We start from the raw sequence: 22,380 nt of genomic DNA, 5'->3' as shown, positions 1-22,380 counted from the left end.
CTCCACAAGGCTGGGCTGGGCTCTTTACCTCTTCTAAATGCCTTAGAACAGCTTGTAGCAGCACTAATTGAGGTCTTGGTGGAGCAGGAGGCAGGCTTGGGTGAAATACTGCAGCCTATCTCCTCACTCTGAGATCCCCAGCACCTGTGTAGTGGAGCGAAGCTGCTCCTGCCTCATTACAGCTTTCTTCTGCCCTCCTTTCCTTTGGGTCCAGCACCTCTTTGTGCTGCTTAGAGCTCACTGAAGTATTTCTGGGTAAGGTCTGAAACCTCACCCTTCTCAGCTTTGGCTGAATTCATTTTCCTTGAAAAAGTGACCAGACTCACACAACATATTCCAGTTTAATTTTATTCTTGTTTGTATCTTTACAGAAAATGGCACATAAATCACAGGTTCTGAATGACTAGAAGTTATTACAGCTCCATATCTCAAACACCTCAATACTGAATTCTTTTCTCACTGTATGTACATTATTTACACACCATGGGCTATAATCTAACACGTCAAACAAACGGGTGACAAAGACAAATGGGACTGGATGGAAGAAGTTAATTCTGACAGAATTAAAACAGCAGCTCTGGGAAGAGGGTGCCTGATCGGGACAGAAGGGAGATGTCAGCACAAGATGCTGTGAAGAACAGCAGGTTTGGCTGCATGGGTCTGCGTGCACACGTGGGGTCGGTGAGGAGACGTATGTACACATTACAGCGTGTGCCAGGGCTGCGTCTGCATGGCTGTCATTCCCTTCAGGGCTCAGAAGGAGAGCGGGGCAAACTGACTTCAATAAATACCTTGGGAAAATGTCTTGTCTGAGAGGGTGTGTGTGGCACTGGCCTCCAAGTGCGTGTGGGGAAGATGACAGTGTAGGCTGGGGTCATTGGAGGTTTGAGCAGGAAACGAGACATGGTGTCTGCAAGCTAAACCTGCTTTTTCTCACATAATGGAGGCAGAAATCAGCCCCTCCAAATCTGCAGCCCCATCCCAGCAGCTGTCAGTGCTGAGCTGGGAGAGCTGTATAGCAGAGGCTCAGCATTTCACACACACAGGGCCATGGACTTATCATACCAGGGGCAGTGGGGTCCTCTGGGGTGTGGAACACAGTGGAATGCAGTGTGAGGTGAAGGGGAACTGGGCTTCACTGGCCTGGAGGGGGCTGGATGGGGCCTTAAGCTAGAGCCAGACCCACAACCTGAGGGACCTGGAGCCGCAGCCTGCCCTGGGGTGGAGATGGAGATGGGGATGGGCTGGGGTAAGGAAAGCCCTAGGAGTGGAGGAGTGAAGGACAGGGCTGCGCTTCAGGGGAGCAGGCTGGGGGCACCCCTGGGTAGCCCCACATGAAGAAACCAGGGCCCCACACTCTGGGTGGGTGCAGCCAGGAGGCCTGGCCATCAGAGGGGGCTGTGACCCCCAGAGGGCACAGTATCTGTCAGGGTTGGCTTCCACAGCCTCTGTTTCCCTAGATCAGCTTCTCCTCCTTCTGTGATGCACTGGACTTCTCGGTCTGCCTCTCATCCTCTGCCACCTCCTCCCCTTTCTCTGGCTTCCTCGGGGTGTCCCCCGCAATGGTCCCCAGGACTTTGGTGCTGTGCTCCTGAGCTTTGGCCCTGAGGGCGGCAATGCTGTTTTCTCTCAGTTCCTCCTGGGAAATGGCGGTTTTGGGATCCGAGCCCCTCTCTTCCTTGTCACCCTTGTCAAGCTTGGGCAGGGCCTGGCGCTCCACCTCCGTCTTCCTCCCCGCCTCAGCCGCTGCCTCCAGAGACTTTTTGTGCATCCCTAAAAAGAATTGTTGGTATTCGGGTTTAGAAAAGCGCCTGGGCATGGGAAAGCCATCTTGAACTGAAAACAGCAAAGATAAAGAGAGGCCAGAATTAAGGAAAAGCAGAAACCCTTGCTTCAAACAGCAGTCATGGCACGCCAGGCACTCTGGCCCCGCGCAAGTGCAGCCCTGGCTCAGTAGGGATGAGGGTCTTAGATACAGCAGGGGCCTGGGTCCCTGGGGTCATTTGCTACTTGGATCGGGGAGGTTTCCCTGCCTTTCTCTATCAGTTCCTCATACAACCCACCCCTGCCTCCTCAGATTCATGCAGACAGAAGGACAGCCCACTGTTAAGATGCCCACAGTCAGTTCTGGGACAAAACCAGCCTGAAAGTTCAGAAAGTAGGAAGCAAAGAGCAGGAGCACATTAGGGTAACCACTACATCCACTATCCCTCCTCCACAGCAGACAAAGCAAAACAGGGCAGCAGTCCAGCTTTGTGGGTGCCCAGAGGAAGGGAAGTGGGATGAGTACAAGAGAGGTCTTGGCACTCTGTACAACTTTGCAGGGATCCTGAGCAAGCTGGAATCCCATCAAGTTTTCTCCTCACACCCCTCTTCATCCTGACCTCCTTGCCACCCCTGTGAGGCTGGCTGCTCTCTTACCCAGGAGCCACGGGGCACACGATTCCATGATGCCGTCCTTGGCTGACTTGAGGATAGACTCAGGCAGTGGGATGGAGTGACGCACCATGGCTCCATAGAGTCCGTACTCGGCCATCACGCTGCTCCGGCCCCAGCACTTCTCTCGCTTCCGCCACTTAGCCCGGCGGTTCTGGAACCAGACCTGGAGTGGAGGATAGGGAGGGTTGTGAGCATCGGGGGCAGCAGATGTGATATCCCATCCCTGCACACGTGTGCTTGTGCAAGAGGATGAAGATAGGCACATGTACACCTTCCCAAAAGCCTCATACAACAGTCACTGGGTATTTCTCTCCCTCCTCCTTGCAGGAACAACAAGGGCCAAGCATGAGAGCAGGTCCCATCCCTCCCTGCAGGATGTAATTAATTTGCCATTGCGCTTTTTTCCAGCAGAGTTTGGCTCTCATGTCTTGGATTTGCTTTCATTATTTACTGGGCGCCTGAGCTGCAGCAAGGGGCTGTGTGCTGCAGTGCCACAGGGACAGCAGAGCTGGGGGAGATGCTCTGGATAGGCAGGAGAAGAGGGAGCTGATCTGTGCCGCTTGCCTTGAATTCCCTGTTTGAAAAGACCCACATCTTCTCAGAAAATTGGCAGAATAATCTCCAAGCTGTGACCTGGGGGGCAGCGAGCACAGACGCGGGCGGAGGCAGGGGTGGCTCACAGAAATCTATTAGCGCTCGCTCTCCGATTTCCATCCCTCTTGTCTTGCCTGCCCTCCTCCCTCCCCACAACCCCTCCCTTCCCGCAGAGCAGAGGCATCAGCTTTAGATGAAAAATTGCTCGAGGTCTATTCAGAAGGAGGCAAAGGAAGAGTCAGCCCCAGGGGCAGCCCAGGCCTGATTGAAAAATAAGTTAATTTCAGTTTGAATCGATGGGCCTCAGGCACTGAAATATCACGGGAAATTAAAGCAGCAGGTCCCTGGGGAACCACGCCATTGACCTGCGCTAATTAATGCCATGGAGTTACCAGTCGCCTCTCCAAAAGGCAGCCCCTCCCTCCCTGTGGACACCCCAAACACCTCCTCATTTAACTAATTAGACTCACAGAAAATTGGGTGTTAATTTGTTTAGGATTTTTTTTTTTCCTCCTATTTTTTCCCTCCCTTTCCCGGAAAGTACACGGCAGAATGGAAATGAATGGCGGGGTCTCGCTGGCAGATGGATGCTCGGGGTCACTCCGCAATCTTCTCCAACTTGATTGCTTGATTAGGTCGTTAGCACATTAAAAAAAAAAATTGCTTGCCGTCTGGCGCTGGCCTGATGAGTGGGATGAGGCGGGAATCGCCTGGGTAATTTATCTTTTTATACTGCAAAGAATTTGATTTCAATCTGCAGATATATGGAGGTGCCTTTGACACCTGTTTAACATTACAGAGCTGACAGCTTAACCCTCTGTTGCCTCAGCTGTGGGGGAGCAGGGGCTGCAGGGGGGAGCACAGAGGGTTCTGAGACCCCCGGCTCGTGGGGGCAGTGAGACCTTTGTCTGGGTGCAGCCTTGCCAGGCCCCTTCAGAGCACAGTGAGCTCACCTCTTTCACCTGCCTGCCCAGAAGAGACTGCACAGCATCCTCTGCAGGGATGGAAGACATGGGCTCGGCAGCTGTGATCCCAGATTGTCCTGGCAGAAGACCCCCTGTGCCCAGCAGAGGAGATGTTACAGCCAGGATGCTTCCTGCAAAATCCAGAGGACAGCACCTGCCAAACTGCCTTGGTCTGGAGCTGAAGTGACACTTCCCCATGTACTCAGAACGGCTTGCACAAATGTTCACTGGGATTTTCAATCAGACACAGTTTTTTGTTTTTTGGTTTTTGTTTTTTTTTCCCACCAGGTACCAAGTGGGCAACTTTTAAAAATCTCTTCAATTCTTATCTTCAGGTGCTTCCTCACTGAGGCTTTCACTACCTGCCTTCTTTCCCTTCTTCCTGCCTCGTTTCCCCAAACATCATACTCCATGCTCCTCAGGCTCCCCCTTGCTCCATGGCTCTCAATCCTGCTACAGCAGTGGTCTCTTTTAGTGCTGCCCCAAAACCTGCAGCAACAGAACATCTCTTCTCCCCCAGCATGAGCAAAAAAAATGCAGGAGGCAGCCCAGGTTTTGCCATAGGCAGACCAATTTTGACTGGTGCTGGTGGAAAATTTTCTGACAAAATGCTGATTCAGTTATACATAAATGCTGCCTCTGGTCAGTGGAAGAATAATCAAAATTACCTATGGGTTTCTTCTCAGTGTTGTATTTTAATCTCGTCCATGTAACAAGCAAGATCTACGCTACAGTGCCAAATGGGCAAATCAAAATGACATCAACAGCCTTGTAAGGTCATTAGATTTCCCAAATCAATTTTTGAAATTTGATGGGAATTTCCTCATGGTTTTGAAGTGGGAAAAAGAAACGTTGAAATGGCAGAATTTCTAGCAGGAGGGGCTGTCCGTCTTGTTTTGACACCAGGACCTTAACCTCAGATAGGATCTCAAGTGAAAGTAGTGGTGCTCAATGTCAAATATTCCAAGGCCAGGACCCAGCCCAGCTCCTCTACCACCACCCCATCCCACACATCATGGTGAGATAAGCTCCAGTATGGCACCTGCAGACTCAATGCAACACCATTGTGGATGGGCAGAGTTATTCTCTGGGGCCCAATCTAGTGATTTTGCTCTCAGTCATATAGCTCCTCAGTTAAGACTTTGTTTTGGGAGAAGATCTTATTCTTTTCTTAGGATCTCTTGACACATTACCAAAATTTTCTTATGCCTCCATTGTGCAACATGGAGATTATTATTAGTGCTGAGGTACTTAAAGTGGTGTTGGTGCATCAGCCACAACTTCTGAAAATAGAGGTATTGATTGTAGGTATCCCACTTTTCCTTCCTTTATAGTTGTTCTTCAGTTTACTTTAAATTTTGGTATTTTGTCTTCTTCAGCTGAAGATTTTGCTTTCAGGCGTTTGTTCTACAACTTCCTCTGACTTCATAAAATTTGGTCTGCTTCAAGTAATGTTAACTCTGCCTATATTTGGACTTGTCCCTTCCCACCCCATGTGCTCAGCTTTATGAAATGCTGTATTTACCCCTGCAGCTTGCCTTTCACTTGCTTTCCTCTGGTTCTCCATGACACAGCACTGGGTATGCTGAAAGGACTGGGTTTGTACTTCCACACTTCATGACCTAACACCCATTATTAATTTCAGACTGTGTTTACTGAAGCATATCTGATGTTTTTGCAAAGCTATCACAATCTGGTGGGCAAAGGCATTTTTTGGACCAACAGTCTACTGCTTAAGATAATTTGCATCCTTTTAATTTCACCTCTGTGAAAGATAGGATGCTTTTTCCAAAAGTCCTATCCTCAGAAACTGGATAACATTGAAGTAGGTAAATCTGTCTTGCTATTCCTTGGTTTCTTGGCAGTGACCAGAATACCTAAGAACCAACTTCTTTAAAGACATTTTTAAGCATAGATCTGAATAAGGAGAGGTATTTCAGAAATAAGGGGTACAAATTTCTTGAATTAGTAAAGGATGTGAAAAGGACTTCATGATGTCGTAGGGTGGAGATGAACGCTAGAGGGAGTGACTGAACAGAGACAGCATTTGGCGGGGATAAGGCGCAGAAGGAAGGGAAAGCTGACCGGGCTCTGAGGGATGCCTCTTTGTCTCTTAGCAGGCACACATGAAGACCCCTTGTCCTCGTCTGCTGGGACACTGTAGAAATTCATCCAGCTGTACTGGCTAAAACCACCTTCTCCATACCCTTTCCCAAGAGCCGGAAAGAGGAAACAGGGCAGCAGGCGGTGAGATTTGGTATGTCAGAAGAAAACATTCTGTGAAACATTTGGTAGGAAAGGCTTGGTCACTTCAGCCTACAGGAGCTCATCTTCCAATTCGCTTTAGAAAAGGGTCTGGTGTTTCTTCCTGGCTGACCTTCATCAGGCAGGAAAGGGGAATGTTTCAGTGATGCGCTGGGATGTTTCCAAGGGTTAATGCTCATGAAACTTGTACCTCTGCTGATGACTATCAGCAGATGACTGTTCTTGTCCCATTACTCTGACAGCATTCCAGATTTCATGTTTTCTTTACCACAGGACACATTAGCTTTGGATCCAGCCACGTGAGCACACTAGCTGCAGCAAATGCCAGCACCTTCAGCATCGTCTCCTGGGTGCTTGTTCCACATGCCTGTCTTTCTCAGACCCCTACCAAAACCAGCAGTATTGGAAAGTGTTACAAACGTGAATATTTCTAATCCAACCATCATCTAATTTTCATCCTCAGTGCCCACTGCCCCAGGCAGTCAAATCATAGGCACTGTGCACTGCATTGCAGGGTCACAGCACTTCAGAGCAAAAATTGGCAAGGTTATTCTTGCCAGGTTCCTCCTCTGAAGCACAAATGATGACCGATACTCCTTTATATTATTGATAGTGCAGAAGAGCAAATTGTAGTAGGAGGAATCTCTCATTTCGCAAAGGAACATGAGACTCAATGTGTCCTTGTTATTCACATTCATCATATTAGTTTGTTTACCTAATCAGCTCCTGAAACACTGTCTGCTAAAGAGAGAAATCTGCTTGAGAGTAGACATGAGCCAGGAATCTTAATCAGCAAAGGGATTCTTCAAGGCATCTAGAGTGTTACTATGCCTGTTTCAGTGAGCACAATCTAAGACTTTTGTTGGTTACAGTAATTTTCTTGGCTTCTATTTTCAAAGCTGAGAGGGGCTATGCTTTGTCTTTCTAACGAACAAACAGTAATGTTCCCTGCCCAAGCACTCCTCGTGCCTTCAGAGAAAACACCAAAATAGCTAATGGTGAATTTTTCTTCACCAAATCTTACATGGTGTCTTTGGCACAGCATTTCCCCAGCGTTCTTTCACGTTATGGGCATTGTTGATTGAGCACGAGAGGGTCCCAGCCCGAAGCAGCACATGCTGGAATGTCCACTAGATGGCCACAAGCAAATGTATGTACACGTGCACAGACAAACAGATGCAGACATGCTGACACACCAGCATGTGCCTTTGCCAGGTCATGGGGAGCTGCTGCATACAGCTGTTGGACAATCAGAAACTGAGGAAAGGAACAAAATCCCAATACCGTTGAGGAGAGAATCTGCGCTGCTCGTGGGCTGCCAGCCATCTTACACTGTCTATTCTCTGATAAAAAAACCCATGGCTCCGATCTTCAGCTAAGGGAGACAAGCTATTGCTCTGTACGATTCCTGCAAAGAAGCCATCTTTGACATTGAGCTTTTGGACTGAGGATACAGCTGGAGGTCCCTGTCCTTCCACACCAAAAAACCCAGAAAGCTCTCTGGACTTCTGTGACATTGCCTTTGGTTATAATCCACTGTCATAGTGCCACCATGGTCACGGTCCTGTCTTCTCAGCACTCAGTTCTCCCTGACAACAATGCACCTCCCTATTTACTTCTTTTCCAATAAAAGCCTCTAACTGAGAGTAGACACAATTAAAACCTCCACAGAAAAATACAGTGATATCATCATCATCCCCTGTGCTGAACAGGGCCAGTGCTCTGGCTGGGTACAGTTATGGGGCTGTTCTTTGCACTGCTCACATCCTCAGCCTTTCCCTGAGCATCTCCCCGTTCACACTCATGGGACCTGGGGGTTTGTAGTGCAAGATCTGATTGGGTACTGAGACTTCCTCAGATCCCTGCCTGCAGCAACCACCCCAGGAAAGCTTCCAGTCAACTGGCTGCTAGTGAAAACTGCAGCGCTTGCGTAAGCCTGGCAACACTTTATTGGAATCTTTTCAAATGTAACGTCAAAATTATTGGCACTGTTTATGGTGACATCACTTTCTACAGCTAGCATAAAATGGGTATGAAGTTAAATGAGAGCAGTAAAGGTTGCACATGGCCTGCATGGCTGATCACAGGGTTATCATTCCTTCACATCCTAACACTAGGAAAGAGCTTTCTGAGCTCATATTAAAAGGAGCAATTCCCTCATATGGCATGGGAAGAATCCTCCTTACTAGTAGCTGGAGTTGTGGCTGACCACTCGGCTAACAGATCCAACCAGATGCGCTGTGATAAGCTGGAAATCAATACTCACCTCTTGCAAGCAAAGATACAGTGGTTTATCCAAATTCAAGTATCCTCAAAGCCAAACTAGCACAAGACACACTTTGAATATGGGTCAGCACAACACCTAGAAAAAGTATTGTCTGACAATACCACACTGCAGCTCTTGCAGGCCATGCATGCCCTGAATCCCATACAACAGCAGCAAATGTGCAAATACAACTATTTTTTTTGCATTCTATCTGACTTACGCAGACAAAATTGTAAATATCTCATCTCACCGTGGTCCCAGTGCATTTTCCCACTGCTGGGACCCTAATCCTTCTCTAGCATCCCTCTATCACTGGCAAAGAGTCAAAGATAAGAAGTCAATAATAAATAAGGGAACGTAAGGAGGCAAAATTCCTCTTGGCCAGAGAACATTTTAAATTACACCCCCAGTTCAAACCTAGTGTTTTCATCTGGCCTCGCCATCCTCATCAACCTAGGGAGACATTTGTCATTAACACAAGGGATGATACTGCACAGAGCATGTATCTTATAGGTGCTCACAATGCTGACAGTAAACCCAGCCTCCATTGACCAAGCTGCTATCCTGCCTCATTTCCCCATGCTAAAATTGCTCTGTACCTCCTCTGAAACAGAAAATGTTTCAATTGGTCTTTGTGAACATCCATATGCAACGAACTCTGTGAACACAGCCTCTGCTGTGTTACATGTACTTGTGCACCCAAGTGCAGTTCTACCAGAAATATTTATGTTGAAGTCTCCACCAGCTAAGAAGCAACCTGTGAGCCAAATCTCACTCAGGACCGTCAGCCATCTCACTCAGGAAGATGCATGGTAAGGATGGTATTCACAACTCCTTGTCCTGCACAATAAGCAACCTTTCAGTTGGGTCTCTTGAATCCAGGGAACAAGGAGGATCACTGGAGTCAAAGATCAGGCCAGAACAGGATTCTGTCTCCTGACTATTACCAAGGAGGTCAGATCCTCATCACATATGTTTACATGGTCAAGTTAGCTTGGGCCTTCCAAGGAGCTGTTTCCCTACCAGCAACATTGCACACACATTTACTCAGCTCAGCCTCACCCTGGGTGAGCCAAGCTTAAATTATTGAGATCTATCAGGGTAAATGATAAGCACTATACAGAGAAAAAAAAAAAAAAAAAAAAAAAAAAAAAGCTCCAAAAACATATACACACACACAAAAAAAAGACATTAAGAAATAAGGAGAAAAGTAAATTAATGAAATTAAATTAGACCTCCAAAACACCTAAGTTATTGAATCATTAAAAAAATAAATCTGCATTCAAAGTCAGGAAGGGAGGAAAAATGCATAATAACAGGTCATTAAGAGAAAACCTGAACACAACCATCAGCTGGTCTCTCTGCCAGGCACCCAAAGGTTAGAGGGGAATTCACTACTGAACAATTGAAGCGACTAATGAACAACAGTGCCTCAGCTAATTCAGAGATCTGTTAAGAAAACAGTGGGATAAATGTGGGGAAGAGATCCTGAGTAGTTATAGTGTGGCACAGACCCTGCAGAGCCATTGCTCCCTCATTCTCCCATCTGTGATGGAGAAAGGCCCTGCCAAGGCTTTCACAGCAATGGCCCATGGTATGTTTTGTTGGTAGCCGTCTTCCCTCTCACAGAGAAGTGTCTCAATACTTGGAGGTGCCTGACCTTAGGTGTGGGCTCTCCAAACCACAGAGAAAGCACTGCCCCATTTTCTTCTTTCTATTATGGAGGAGCACACCAAAATCATGCTGTGACACCCTTATGCTGTGACAGTTGTGAACATCTTGCAGGGGGCAGAGCAGAAGGCAGAAGACTAAGACATCCAAGGTTGGCTTAGTTTGAATTTCTGTCCTGTTTAGAAATCTAGTCTGTTACCAACGGAACTTGGGGATGGAATGCAGAGAGATAAAGTGGTACCTGGAAATACAAAGGTACATACCTCTATGCCTCCATCACTGCTCAAAAACAAACAAAAAAAGAACACACAAAAAAAACCAAACCACCACCAACAACAACAAAAACAAATAATACCTACAGCCCCAACTCTACCCAGGTAAAATACACAAACAGGGCAGGTTACCTGCAAAGTCTAGCAACAGGCAAGAAATTTCCACTCTACAGTAAGCAGGTGTTCCATGCCACCCATTTACCTTCCTGCCTCATTTTTTGCTCTATCCAAATGCATGTGATGTGAGACTTTTCAGATGGCGAAACCAGGATTGCAAGGGCCCCTGTGTTTGCACACCACCCAGCCCCTCTGCTTACAGCTATGGTAATTAACTCGTAAACAAAGTTTCAGCACATGAACTGAAAATGAGCCATAGATAAAGGGTAATGAAAACACTCAATTACAGAAAGGGCCAAATTAAACAACTCTTAATTGAAAAATTAAAATTAATATGAAGTCAGATGAACTAAACAAGCACAATATTGAAGAGGCAGCAAAGTGGATGAACCTCTCACGTTCCAATTAAAGACATGGAGGCAGAGATGCACCATACGCTATGAGAACCACTCATAATAATATTCTCACCAAGCCAGTAAGCTTGATTAGTGTTATTACTCTCACTTGTACACTTCCTACATCTCTAAAAGCACAGGGAAAGTTAATGATATTTATCTGGTATCATACTGCTGTGGCTTGTCCCAGTGCTCAGGCATTATTGGAAAAGGTTGCCAGCATATCTCCTTAGTTCTATTTCATGATTAACTTCTTGCAGGACTCTTTAAAGAAAAAAAAAAAAAAAAAAAAAAAAAGCTATTGAAGAGGTTGGCTCACACAACAGCAACATTTTCAGCTTCTCCATCACCTTGATAATCTACTACCAAGCAGCCCACTCGTCCTGGTCATTCACCTCCAGCTACACGGTCATCACCAACTTGCTGCATGGGTGGGAACCCTCTGGCCCTGTGCCTGGCCTAAGTGTGAGAATCACCTGAAAATAGTCAGATTGTCACCTGCTGAGAGTAGTTATGAAAGGTTGGAACCTCAAACCTCAGAAAGAGCAACACCACTACTCTCATTTCAATAAACCAAATCAATCTGTTACTGACCTTTGGTATTATAGATAATGGCATTTAAAGTTTGAAAATGTCACATATTAATAAACTCAATAGAAATAACTTATCTAAATCCACACGTTACGTTTAAGAGAATCTTTTGAGATAAAGGCTCTAATTTAAGTCAAACATTAAAATACTTGTCAGCTTGAGGCTGTTTTCATCACTTCAAGTTGCTTATTCAGGATATACATCCCTGCAGAAATCTATTTACCCCACCTACATTGTACAAGATGGTCTGGGTTGATTTTAGTAGCAGCACTTAAACTCTCCCGAATATTTTTCTCAATGCATTGATTAATGTGATCCATTACAAGTACCGTGCAAAACAGCCACAGTGACATCTGGTCTGACTTGTGTCTCATTGGGAAAATCAAATCTTTTTCCCACGTTGCCCAGTGGGAGGATGCTCACAATCCTCCCAGCAGCAGCCAGTTCAGTGCAGGAGATGGTTATGCAAGGCAAGGAATGCTGCCTTCAAAAAAATAATAATAAAAAAAATAGTACATGCTCATCTTCTCTGTAAATGGAAGATTTGAATATCTTTTCCTGAATTCAATATTCTCTCACACCAATAACTTTTGTGGCCTCTGATGGCTATTTGTAGTGTTCTGCTGGAGGTTTTACACGCAAGCAGTTCCTATATATCATTCTCTCAATTGCACTCTCCGAATTTCACTTTCATATTGAATTTCATAGGTGATTTACTTTCTCTTTGACTACTACCTCCTGAGAAATAATCCCATGAATGAAAATAAGGGGCAGATATCACTCTTAGGTGAGGATCCAGTGGGAACCCGCATGAAACGCTGCAAGAGCCCATGGCATGCGATATCCACAACAATCTGAGAAACCACGCACATTAATGACCTACAGGAGAGAGAGCAGTGCTGAGAGATGGGAGGAACTGCAGGCTTCAGTGAGAATGCAGAAATAGAGACCTCCCTCATCAGTTAGAAACACATACAAGGGAAAAAAAAAAAATAAAAAGATGATGCAAAATTGTAAATATTATGAAGAAGGGAATGCCTCTTGTGAAGAAGGCTGCCTCTTCCAAGAGAAGTGTGTGGCACTAAATGATGCTCACAGATTCAAAGCAAGATGTACTTCATTCATGTGATTCTGCTGTGGAAGCCTTTGCCACCAGATACTGAAGTATTTATATGAATTTGAAACCCTGGTAAGCTCTCAAAGCACTCAGTAAGTATCACAGAGTATTGCCCTGCTCTCAGACCCATCCCAACATCAACCTCGCACCATGGTCTAAGCTGGTGGCCATGACTGTCCTTAGAAAATGCTATAATAAAGGGAGAAACAACTCATACTAAGAGTGCTAAGCTGAAACATGAGAGAAGTATCAAGCAACATGACCAAAGCTAGGAATTGATTTTTGACACAAAATAAGAGTTATGAACAGGGAGGCTTCATGTAGCATGTGGTAAAGGATGCTCTGGTGCTGACTCTCTGGAAGGATCAGTGGGAACAGACACTTCTCCCCATCAGTGGTGCTCAGGGTTTTAATATGACCCTCAGGCACTCACACAATAGATGCCATAGGAATTCTGTTGCTTCTCTTTCCCCTTTCATGATAAGCAAAATGCCACTCGAGGACTTTCTCCTGGAATACTTGTGCCTTTAGCAGCACCTATTGCTCAGAACATGCACATCACTGGGGGCTTCTGCAGGCCAGGTTTGCCTTGAACTCCTGGGCAAGGGGCCATGGCAGAGAGATCCCCTAGGTTTAAAAACCCAGCAGTACAGGAAGAGTTGTGTTTGCTCATTAGCCTGCTACAGAATGACAGGCAGCATGCCAGAAAGCTGGAATGAGTTAGCCACTCCTTCCTTTCCCAGTCAGATAACATAATGGCTCTCAGTGCCAGGAGGATGTCCCAGATGTGAAGCAGTGCATGCAGTGCACAAGGCCTTCCTGCCAGCCCAGCGTCAGATGGTGGATGCAGGCAACACTGACCTTCCACAGGTCCCTTTTCCCTGGGCTTTTTAACCTGTGCATGTGCAGAAGCAATTTCTTATGCAGCTCACTCTCTCTAGAGGTAAACTATTGGGTCCTGCTGCTCAGACAAAAATCCTATCTAATGGCCGGGAGGATTTCCAACAAAGGGACTTCTGAAGCCCAGCAGAAATCTGTGCACAGTGTCTACAAGCTGTTAGGTCAGCAGGAGTCCTGTTGACACAGTGGGCAAGAAGCCCAGCTCACTTTGAAACCAGGACTCACAGATTCACCTAACAGCAAACGCAACACCGTTGTAAATACTGCATCAGCAAAAATGGGTTCAAGTCTTGGCCATTACACCCCTGTGCCTCACAAGGGTTCTGGAGGGAGCCAGGCACAAAGTAGTTGCTGAGTTCGCCCTGGTGGACTTCGTGTTGGATCTGCCCAAGAACATTCTGCAGTGTCATCACAGGGCTGGCACAAATATTGCCCAAACATTACATGTAATCAAAAAAATAAAGATCCACAGAAACATTCAGGGAAGCTGTATTTGAAGAGGCAAATGCAATGAGTTCGCAGAGATGTGCAGACATCACAGCTGAGGCTCACCTCTCAACTCTGCCCACAGAGGGGCCAACTACCTGCTGTGGCCCCCAGGTCTGAGTCCAGAGGGGCACACATGAAATCCATCCCACCCAGTCTGGCCACCCAGATCCTGACTCTAGCCAACTCTCATTCACCTGTACTACCAATACCTCAAAACCCTACAGACGTTCCTTGCACAGCAGTTCCCCTTCAGCGATTCAAGATTCCCTCTTTAACACACACACACCCCAAATCACCACTGCAACATCCCACACACAGCACATGTTGACATACAAACCCCACATACAAATGGGCAAAAAAACAACTGGTCTGGCTGCCCACATTTTTAAAGGGAATGGACAGCCCAGGGGGTTCAATCTGAGAAGCAAACTCTGTCCCATGTGTCTCCTTTCTTCCAGGTTGGGATGAGCATGGCCAGGAGAGGCAGGACAAGGGGACCGAGAAATACTGTTACCTGTATCCTGTCTTCTGGCAGCTCTGTTTTCATGGCCAGCATCTCTCTAGCATACACATCAGGGTAGTGAGCCTCATTGAAGGCCTTTTCCAGTTCCTCCAGTTGGTAGGATGTGAAGATTGTCCTGAGAGGAACAAAACTCTTTGACCAAAAAACATAACATGCAGCAAAGGAAATACAGAGTCAGAGAAATGAACACAGATGCTACAGAAACCTGAGTAATTGATAAAGCATAGTATTTCCCCTTCACCTCCTGTGTTTTTGTGCACAAAAGGTCAGGTGTCAAGGTAAAAGGAGAACCTGAAAATGGCTGAAGACAGAGCTTGGTATAGTTACAAATCACCTTCCTGGTCAGGGACATCCTGCTGGGAACATCCCCCCATGGCCAGCAGAGGGGCAGAGAGCCTTCCCTGGAGCCTGGGCTCCCACTGAACCTCCCAAGCCTTTACTCACTCTGTGCTCTACTGCTGCATCCTGCCCTTCTCTGGATTGGAGCTCCAGATGTGCAGTGCCAGCTCCCCCTCTCCACCTTCACACTGGTTGCTCCCACACTGATACCCCAGTAGCTGCTCTCTGTCAGCTGGCATTGCCTTGTTGTCCTCCAGGAACCTCCTGGGCAGGCAGCAGCCGCAGCATTGCTCACTCTTAGGACAGGCAGACTGAAAAGCAGGGACACCAAGGCAGCTGAGAGCCCTTCTCAGGGGATGGCCGAGAGGTCTCGGACCATTTCAACTCTGCAGGAACTGAGGTTCTCACCCTAAAGCCCCGTTGTATGCAAAATGCGATTTTCAGTGAGAACTCACAGCATTTCGATGGCAAAAACAAACAAACAAACAAAAACCAAACAGCAGACAAAAAAATCCTACCAGAAAAACAACAACAACAGCAACTCACAACCTTTGTTCGAGGTAACTGTGCAAATTATTAAGAAACATACAGCAGCCGTAAGGAAAAAGAGTGAAAAAAAAAATCGTTTTTTAAAAAATATGCAGGAGTTTCAGGAAAGCCACAAAATTCCAGAGGGCACAAACAGAAAGTCTCAAAAATATCCTCAGCTATTTAGAACCTGAACGATGCTGCCAGATAGATGGCATTACCTAGAAAAGCAGCATGCAAATGCGAGGCACTCGCCCACCGTCAGCTCCCGGTCCCCGTTCACAACGAAATCCATTTTCTTTTTCAACACTTTTCGTTCTCACAAATGTGGGAAGTCTGGGGTCAGCGCACGGCGGCTCCTGCTTCTCCCCGGGAGCAGAGGAACGGCGCTCCCCGTTCGGATCCGGTTCAGCCGCGGAGCCCCGCACCTCCCGCGCCGGGGCAGTGCCCGGAGCCCACTCGGCTCTCCCCGCTGCCTCCCGGGCAGCCCCGGCCCTGTGCAGCACACATCGCACTCAGCCGTTTGCTGCTCAAATCCTGCAGCTATTTGCGAGCTATCGGCCTGTCAGCTGCTTCGGTACAACCACAGCCCTTAACCATTCCTTACAGAATGCATAACCACCGGCCAGTGCTACGGGTCTGTTGCTGTTTGGAGCTGGAAACGGAACAGTTTTATGCGCTGTTTCAACTCGCAAGAAAGAAACGAATCCTCGTTGGTGCTGGAACAGCACCTGCCCGGCAGCACCCCGCTAGCTCAAGCCGAACCCCCGCACCTCCTGCTCGGATCCCTCTGGACCCACGCAGCCGCTGAGCTTTCGCTGGGGCACCTTTAATTCACCTCCCGCACCGTGGCGGGATTGATTTAATTGCTCCATAGTCAGCCCCGAAGGACGATGCCCAGGTGCCTTCATCCCGGCCCTGCGGCAGCAGCGGTGCCACGAGCCGAGGCGGGAGGTTCGTTTCCAATTTTAAAGCACGGACATCCAACTCCATTCTCACTGCGGGAGGAGCGAGGGGAAGCGAGCCCCAGAGCATTCCCCAGAGCGAGTCTCCAGGCATTCCGCGGGCTGGGACTACCTCCCGACTATTGCATCTATTGGCGAAACATTAATTTTTAAGTAGCAAATTTTGAGATCCTTGATAGAAATTCTCCCTTGCTGACAGCCCAATTTTAGGTTGCTAAGCGAGGAGCGCTTTTGGTTATTTCACCTCTTCGCTTTGGGACGGGTTGGGAATTTTTTCAGCCCTAACCCGCAGCCAGAAAACCAAACCAAACCGCCGTTGCAATTCCCGCTCCTACGGGCACGTCCCGAATCCTACTTGCTGTGGACGCGAAGCGGCAGCGGGGCCCGGTGCTGCCGGTTCCCGGGAGGAGATGCGGGGCCACCAGGCTTTGCTTACCTGTGCCGCCTCTTCTTTCGTTTCTTGCTCTGGTTGAGGGAAGATTTGGACATTTTGCGGTCGCTGGAGGAGACATCCTCGGAATCTGCGGAGAGAAGGGCAGCGGGCGTGGGCTGGGGCTCGCTCCCCGCCGGAGCCCCGCAGATCCTCTCCCTCCGGCATCTCCGCCCGGAGCTTTCGTTGCGATCGCGGCGCGGCCGGGGACTGTGGGCTGCAGCCCGGTCCCGGCCCCGGCCCAGATCCCGCTGCGGGCGGCTCGGGGACACCGCACCCCTCAGAGAAGGGCTGCGGGCCGGGAGCAGGCTCTCGCCGTCCCTTATGTCGCCCGGAGTCGTTTGCGGGGCTGCCGTTGTCGTGCCGCCGAAACGCGGAGACCGCGATCTCAACAAAATGTACGAAATGGAGGGAGCCGCGGCCCCCTCCCCGAGCCAGGGCACCCGTTGCCTCCCGCCCCGGGGCAGGGGACCCGCGCTGCTCAGCTGAAATGCCGGGAAGGAGGAAAAATAAAGGTTGCTGCAGCCACGGGGAAAAACATTGCCGGGAATGGCATCTGCCCGCGGCCGCCGCTCGTCCCAGGGGTGCCTGGGCCGGGGGTGTTGCGGGCAGGGCGGTGCCGCCTTCGCCCCTCGGGAGCCGCCGGAGCTCGGAGCCGGGAGGCGCGTTTCGGTGCGGGCCGCCTTGCCCCAGCACTGGCCCCGAGCTCCGGCTGCTTCTCGCCAGCCGCCACCCGGCAGACGCCGGCCGAGGCTCCACGCTCCCGGCGGCCACGCTGCGGGAGGGGACGGCGGGCACGGTACGGGAGCTCCGGAAGGACGCTCGGTGACGAAGCGGGACACCGCTGCCCGCCGCTCCGGGGGCGGCCTGGGAGCGGGGTCTGCGGGCGGCTGTCGCCGTCTAGGATACTGGATGGAAGCGGGCCTTAATTTCTCGGCAACGAGTTGGGGCCGCCGGGGCCGAGCGAGGGCCGCTCCGCCGGTGTTCGGTGCAGCCACGGGCCGTGCCGTCACGGCGCGGCCGCGGCCTCAGCCGGGGAGGGCCGGTCCCGAGCTCCCTCGTTCTTTTCCTCCTTCTCCTCGGTTCCGAAACGAAATCACCTCTCCGCCGCCGGGCGCGGGGCTCCGAAGGTGTCTGCCGGCGGAGGTGCCCCCGTGGGCCGGGACCGTGCCTACCTGAGCTGGCCGTCTGGCTGCTGTCCAGCTGCCCGGGAGCTCGGGCCAAAGGCTGCAGGTGGACGCTCTGCGGGTCGGAGAGCACCTCCAGAAAGGTGGGCTGCGCATAGAAGCCGGGGATGCCTCCGGCCCCCAGCAACCCCATGCCCACGCCACCCACCCCGGCGGGGCTGAGGACGGAGCGGGCCGCCAGCAGGTGCCCGGCGGGCAGGGAGTCCAGGGCGGCCCGCGGGTGCGACGGCGGTTCCTTGTTCAAGCCCAGGATCTCCTGGATGCCGAAGCCGGTGCAGCGAGGAGGGGTGGGCCCGGAGCTGGGCTTGGCTCCCGCCGCGGGGGGCGGCGGCGGCGGGGCGGCGGCGGCCGCGCCGTCGGGCTTGGGCTTGCCGGGCAGGCTGGGGGCCAGCGCCGCGCCCGCTTTGCCCGTCATGCTGTGGCCGTCGGTCCCTGGTGCCCGCTCCGGGAATGCCTAGGAGCCCCCGGCTCAGGCCCCTTTTATCCGCCCAGCCGGGAGCCCGAGCGGGGTCAGAGCCGCGCAGCCAATCACAGGGGCCAGCCGCGATTAGGGATGCCAAAAAGCCGCCACCGGCACCGGCGGCGGTGGGGCCGGTGCTCGGCGGGGCAGGTCTGGGAGCTGGGCTGGGCGGAACAGGGCCCTGCCGCAAAACGGGGCTCCGGCCCGTGGGGCAGCGGCCCCGAGGAGGGATACGTGGAAGAGCCTCTGGGGAAAACGCCGGATCCCCGGGTCTGCCGCTCGTGCAGTGATCAACGGGTGGTCTGCAGGGAATTACGGTGCGTGGAGAGGACCTCAGGACTGAGGCTGAGCTGTGTTCTTTGAAGCAGAGTAGGGCTGAGCATTATGTGCTGGAGAAACATCTGGGTTGTGTCATCAGAGGACCAACACCGCCCACCCACAGGCAGATCCACCACACGGTGCTGTGGTAGCTGAGAGCATCTCTCACCACCCGTGGGCACAGCACCACACACCTTGTCCCGCATGCCTGACCCCAACCTTTTCAACATTCATTGAAGAGAGATCCTCAGGCATCACCTGTGTCACTCACTCAAGCAGGTAGCTCCTTCACAGCATGTGCCTCTAGAAATGGGAGCAGCTACAGAAACTGGGATCTGTCTGGGATGGTCAAGGTCCTTCGGGATTGCCTAACAGCCCCTGGCAGCCCATACACTGTGCTCTGCGGATTTTGGGAATCCTAATTTAGAGTCTCGGCCTGCAAAAGGTTTCTGGGCTACTTCAGATGCCAGATGTCACACCTTCTCTGGACAAACCAACGGCACTCTCACTCTGATGGAATACTGCTAAGACTGTCCCCTACCAGATCACCATATCTGAAGCCCTTTGAAATCCTCTGGCTCCCATGATCAGCACAGGTGCTGGGGTGAGTACCTGCACACGGCACCTGCACCTACAGAACTATCCTGGGTTCACACGTGGTGCAATAATGCACAGAGGCAGCATTTCAGCCTGAACCCATGTTCTCAAACTTCTGTGGCCATCCTCCTCCTTCTCTTGCTTCTTCCAGGCCTGACTTTGCATCCCTACACAAGGAAAGGAATAATTATTTGAGGATGATGACATTTTCTATCTTAAGTCCATCAGAGCTTATGAGCCTGAGGACCACTCTGCAGCAGGTGTCACCTCTGTCACTTTGTGCCTCCCTGAATGGCAGCTGGTGATCTGCAAGCGCAGTAGTTCGTTCCACTGTTTACACAAAAGTCAAACTAGTCAGTCTGTAGAATTACATAGAGTCTTTCTCTCATGTTTAATTCTCTTCTCATTGCTTTTCTCCCAACATTTCCCCACCTGCCCACTAGGGCATTTGCTGCCTTTGCTGCATGGTTACACCCAATGTACCTGCACAGCCTCACCCCACTGCTACCCTGGGGGTGCTGGAGGCCCTCCCTTTTTCGGCCATGCCCCAGGGCTGTGACGGCAGCTTGCTCCCCCTCTGTCAAATTCTTTGTGACTCTGGTCACTGAGCTACAGAGCTCTATGTTTGGCAGTCTGCTTTTTAATATGCCTGCTCTCATTGCTCTTTGCCTCCCTGCAAGCTAGCACAGTTCCTGTGATTAGGAATCTGAACTCACATTTCAGTAAGTCCAGTGGACTTAAGTCACTGAACACTTACTTACATTTCAATATCTCTATGATTAATCTCCGGCAACCTTTTCAGCCTGCCATGATCAGAGTAAATATTGGCTTTATTGGAGCTTTCCTCATCCTAACAACTCCAACGCTCCCCTGGGGAGAGCCCCTCAGAACCTTATCACATTTTCATACTCCAACACATCCTTTATCTTCCCCCATTGTTCTGCTGCATTAACTGTGATGCTGAACTTTTCCTCTTTTCTCATCTGTCTGCAAACCCATATTTCATCCTGAGCACATGCATTGGGTGCCCCATCCCTGGAGGTGCTTGAGGCCAGGTGGATAGGGCTCTGGGCAGCCTGATTTGGTGGGGGCAGCCCTGCCCACAGCATAGGGCTGGGACTGGATAGGCTTTAAGGTCATTTCCAACCCAAGCTTTTCTATTGCTCTGTTCTACAACTAACCCAGTCTTGACTTTCTCCCACCTTTTTTCTGCATCCATGAACACTCTGAATTCCACCAGAAACATGTTGTCACCATCACCCCCCTCAGTCTGCAAAGAAGTGTCACTTCCCTGCCATCTCTACCATGTGTTGTGTGTAACTTCATTCAGCACTTGGTTCAAAGCCACCTTGCCCTCTGCCTCTACAAACTGCAATGGGTTCACACTCACTGGGTCACAGACCTCATGTTCCCATGCTCTTCCCTTGCTCAGCAGTATCTTTTCAGTCCTTTCAGTACAGCCTCACCTGTCCTGGTTTCCTTTGCATGTTCTACTGATGGAAGTGGCAACGCCAATTCTGCCTCTCTCTTTTCAAACCCTGCATGGGGAAAAATACTTTGTATAAAAGTCTCTTCTAGTCCATTTTTATTTTAGTAGTTCTTTAACTTATGATCTACTGTAGTCACAGACACCGGGCATTTTCATTATCCTGCTGCCATATGTTGCACTATAGATGGATATAGGACATGAGAATGCTAATATGACAAGAACAAACACTCACTATATTAATAAAAACTGCTGAAGCACAAGGAGTGACTGAAGCTACCTACCTGCAGATGTCATAGATTCTCTCTGTCACATAAAGTCTTCAAACCAAGGCTGAAAGTCTTTTTAAGAGATGATCTATAACTCATCCAGAAACCATTGCTCTAATGCAGGAATTATTTGGTGGAGTTTTGTAGCCTGTTTTATGCTGAAGTTCAGACTAGAAGATGGTAGCAGTCCCTCCAGGCCTTAAAATCTTTGACTCCACAGAGCTCAAGTTGTCAGATACATTCCTTTAAAAGCAAACAAAAACCATAGGTGCTTCTGATATCTGCTACATCAGAGGCCTGTTGGGGACGTGTTTTCCTTACATCAGGTGCATTGATTTCTAAATAATCAACAGAGATACAAGAGATGACAAGGAGATTATGGCACCTGCTATGCCCATTGCTAAATGCTTACAGCTGGCAGCTGCTGGCTGAGTTACTGCAGCTCCAAGTAGACCTTGCTGTTTTGGATTGCTCTGAATTACCCTGGTATTGTCAGGGTGCACATCCGAACCCCTGGTAGAATCCTCAGCCAGCTGAAACCAACAGGACTCTGGCTGCTGATACTGAGCAGAGCTAGGATTTCTCTAGACATAATGCTTCTTGTGACATCTTGCTTTTTGCATTACAGGTCACCTTCCATCCTGATGCAGACACATTGGTGTTTCTCCTGTTATTTACTCCCATGTCTGAGCACCTCCATTTGTGCTATATAGCACCCAGCTGCCAGGACCCCCCCTTGCATTGTACAGAAGCCATTCCATTCTGCCCTGCTCATCACAAGGGGTTAGGCAGCGGCTTTTCTCCAGGGGGCTGCTGAGGTGTAAGGACTGGACCCCCAAGGCTTTCTGGGAACTGCACATATTGGCTACTCTGTTATCTGTACACTGGAGTGGGAGGGGAATTAACCCTTTGAGCAAACCTGGAGTGGTTACTCAGTGTCTGATCCTACCTCTGATAGTGGACAGTGCAGGATGGGGTGAAACCGGAGGCTTCTTATCACTGTTCCCCATCCCCTAAAATAGAAGAGAATAATACTAAACAAATAAATATTTCTATTTCTTTTTCAAACAAGCTTACTATCAATGTAGATGTTCCTTTACTGTTCTGGAACAACCAAGCTTATTTTTTACTCAACCAGTTTCAAGTGCTTGTGATATTGATCTATTGAAAAGCAAAAAGGAAAAGAAAAAACAACAA

General features: G+C 49.5%; 1 protein-coding gene and 1 long non-coding RNA gene across 2 annotated transcripts; both read right to left on the bottom strand.

Moving 5' to 3' along the window:
• Positions 1-645: 645 nt before the first annotated feature.
• Positions 646-18,468, bottom strand: VSX2 (visual system homeobox 2). The gene is made up of 5 exons (XM_052696463.1): positions 18,042-18,468; positions 16,873-16,957; positions 14,596-14,719; positions 2,422-2,602; positions 646-1,773 (listed from the first exon to the last, which is right to left on the bottom strand). The coding sequence occupies exons 1-5, from the start codon at positions 18,466-18,468 to the stop codon at positions 1,457-1,459; spliced, it is 1,134 nt and encodes a 377-aa protein (XP_052552423.1). The 3' UTR covers positions 646-1,456.
• A 1-nt stretch (position 18,469) lies between these two features.
• LOC128087149 (uncharacterized) lies at positions 18,470-21,493 on the bottom strand. Its single transcript, XR_008209687.1, has 3 exons — positions 21,199-21,493; positions 20,895-20,966; positions 18,470-19,595 (listed from the first exon to the last, which is right to left on the bottom strand). It is a non-coding gene; the product is annotated as an uncharacterized LOC128087149 (long non-coding RNA).
• Positions 21,494-22,380: the final 887 nt, after the last annotated feature.

This window comes from Tympanuchus pallidicinctus, unplaced genomic scaffold (assembly GCF_026119805.1).
Source record: "Tympanuchus pallidicinctus isolate F22 unplaced genomic scaffold, pur_lepc_1.0 scaffold3, whole genome shotgun sequence".
Lineage (NCBI taxonomy): Eukaryota > Metazoa > Chordata > Aves > Galliformes > Phasianidae > Tympanuchus > Tympanuchus pallidicinctus.
This window is presented reverse-complemented; position numbering and strand designations above follow the sequence as displayed.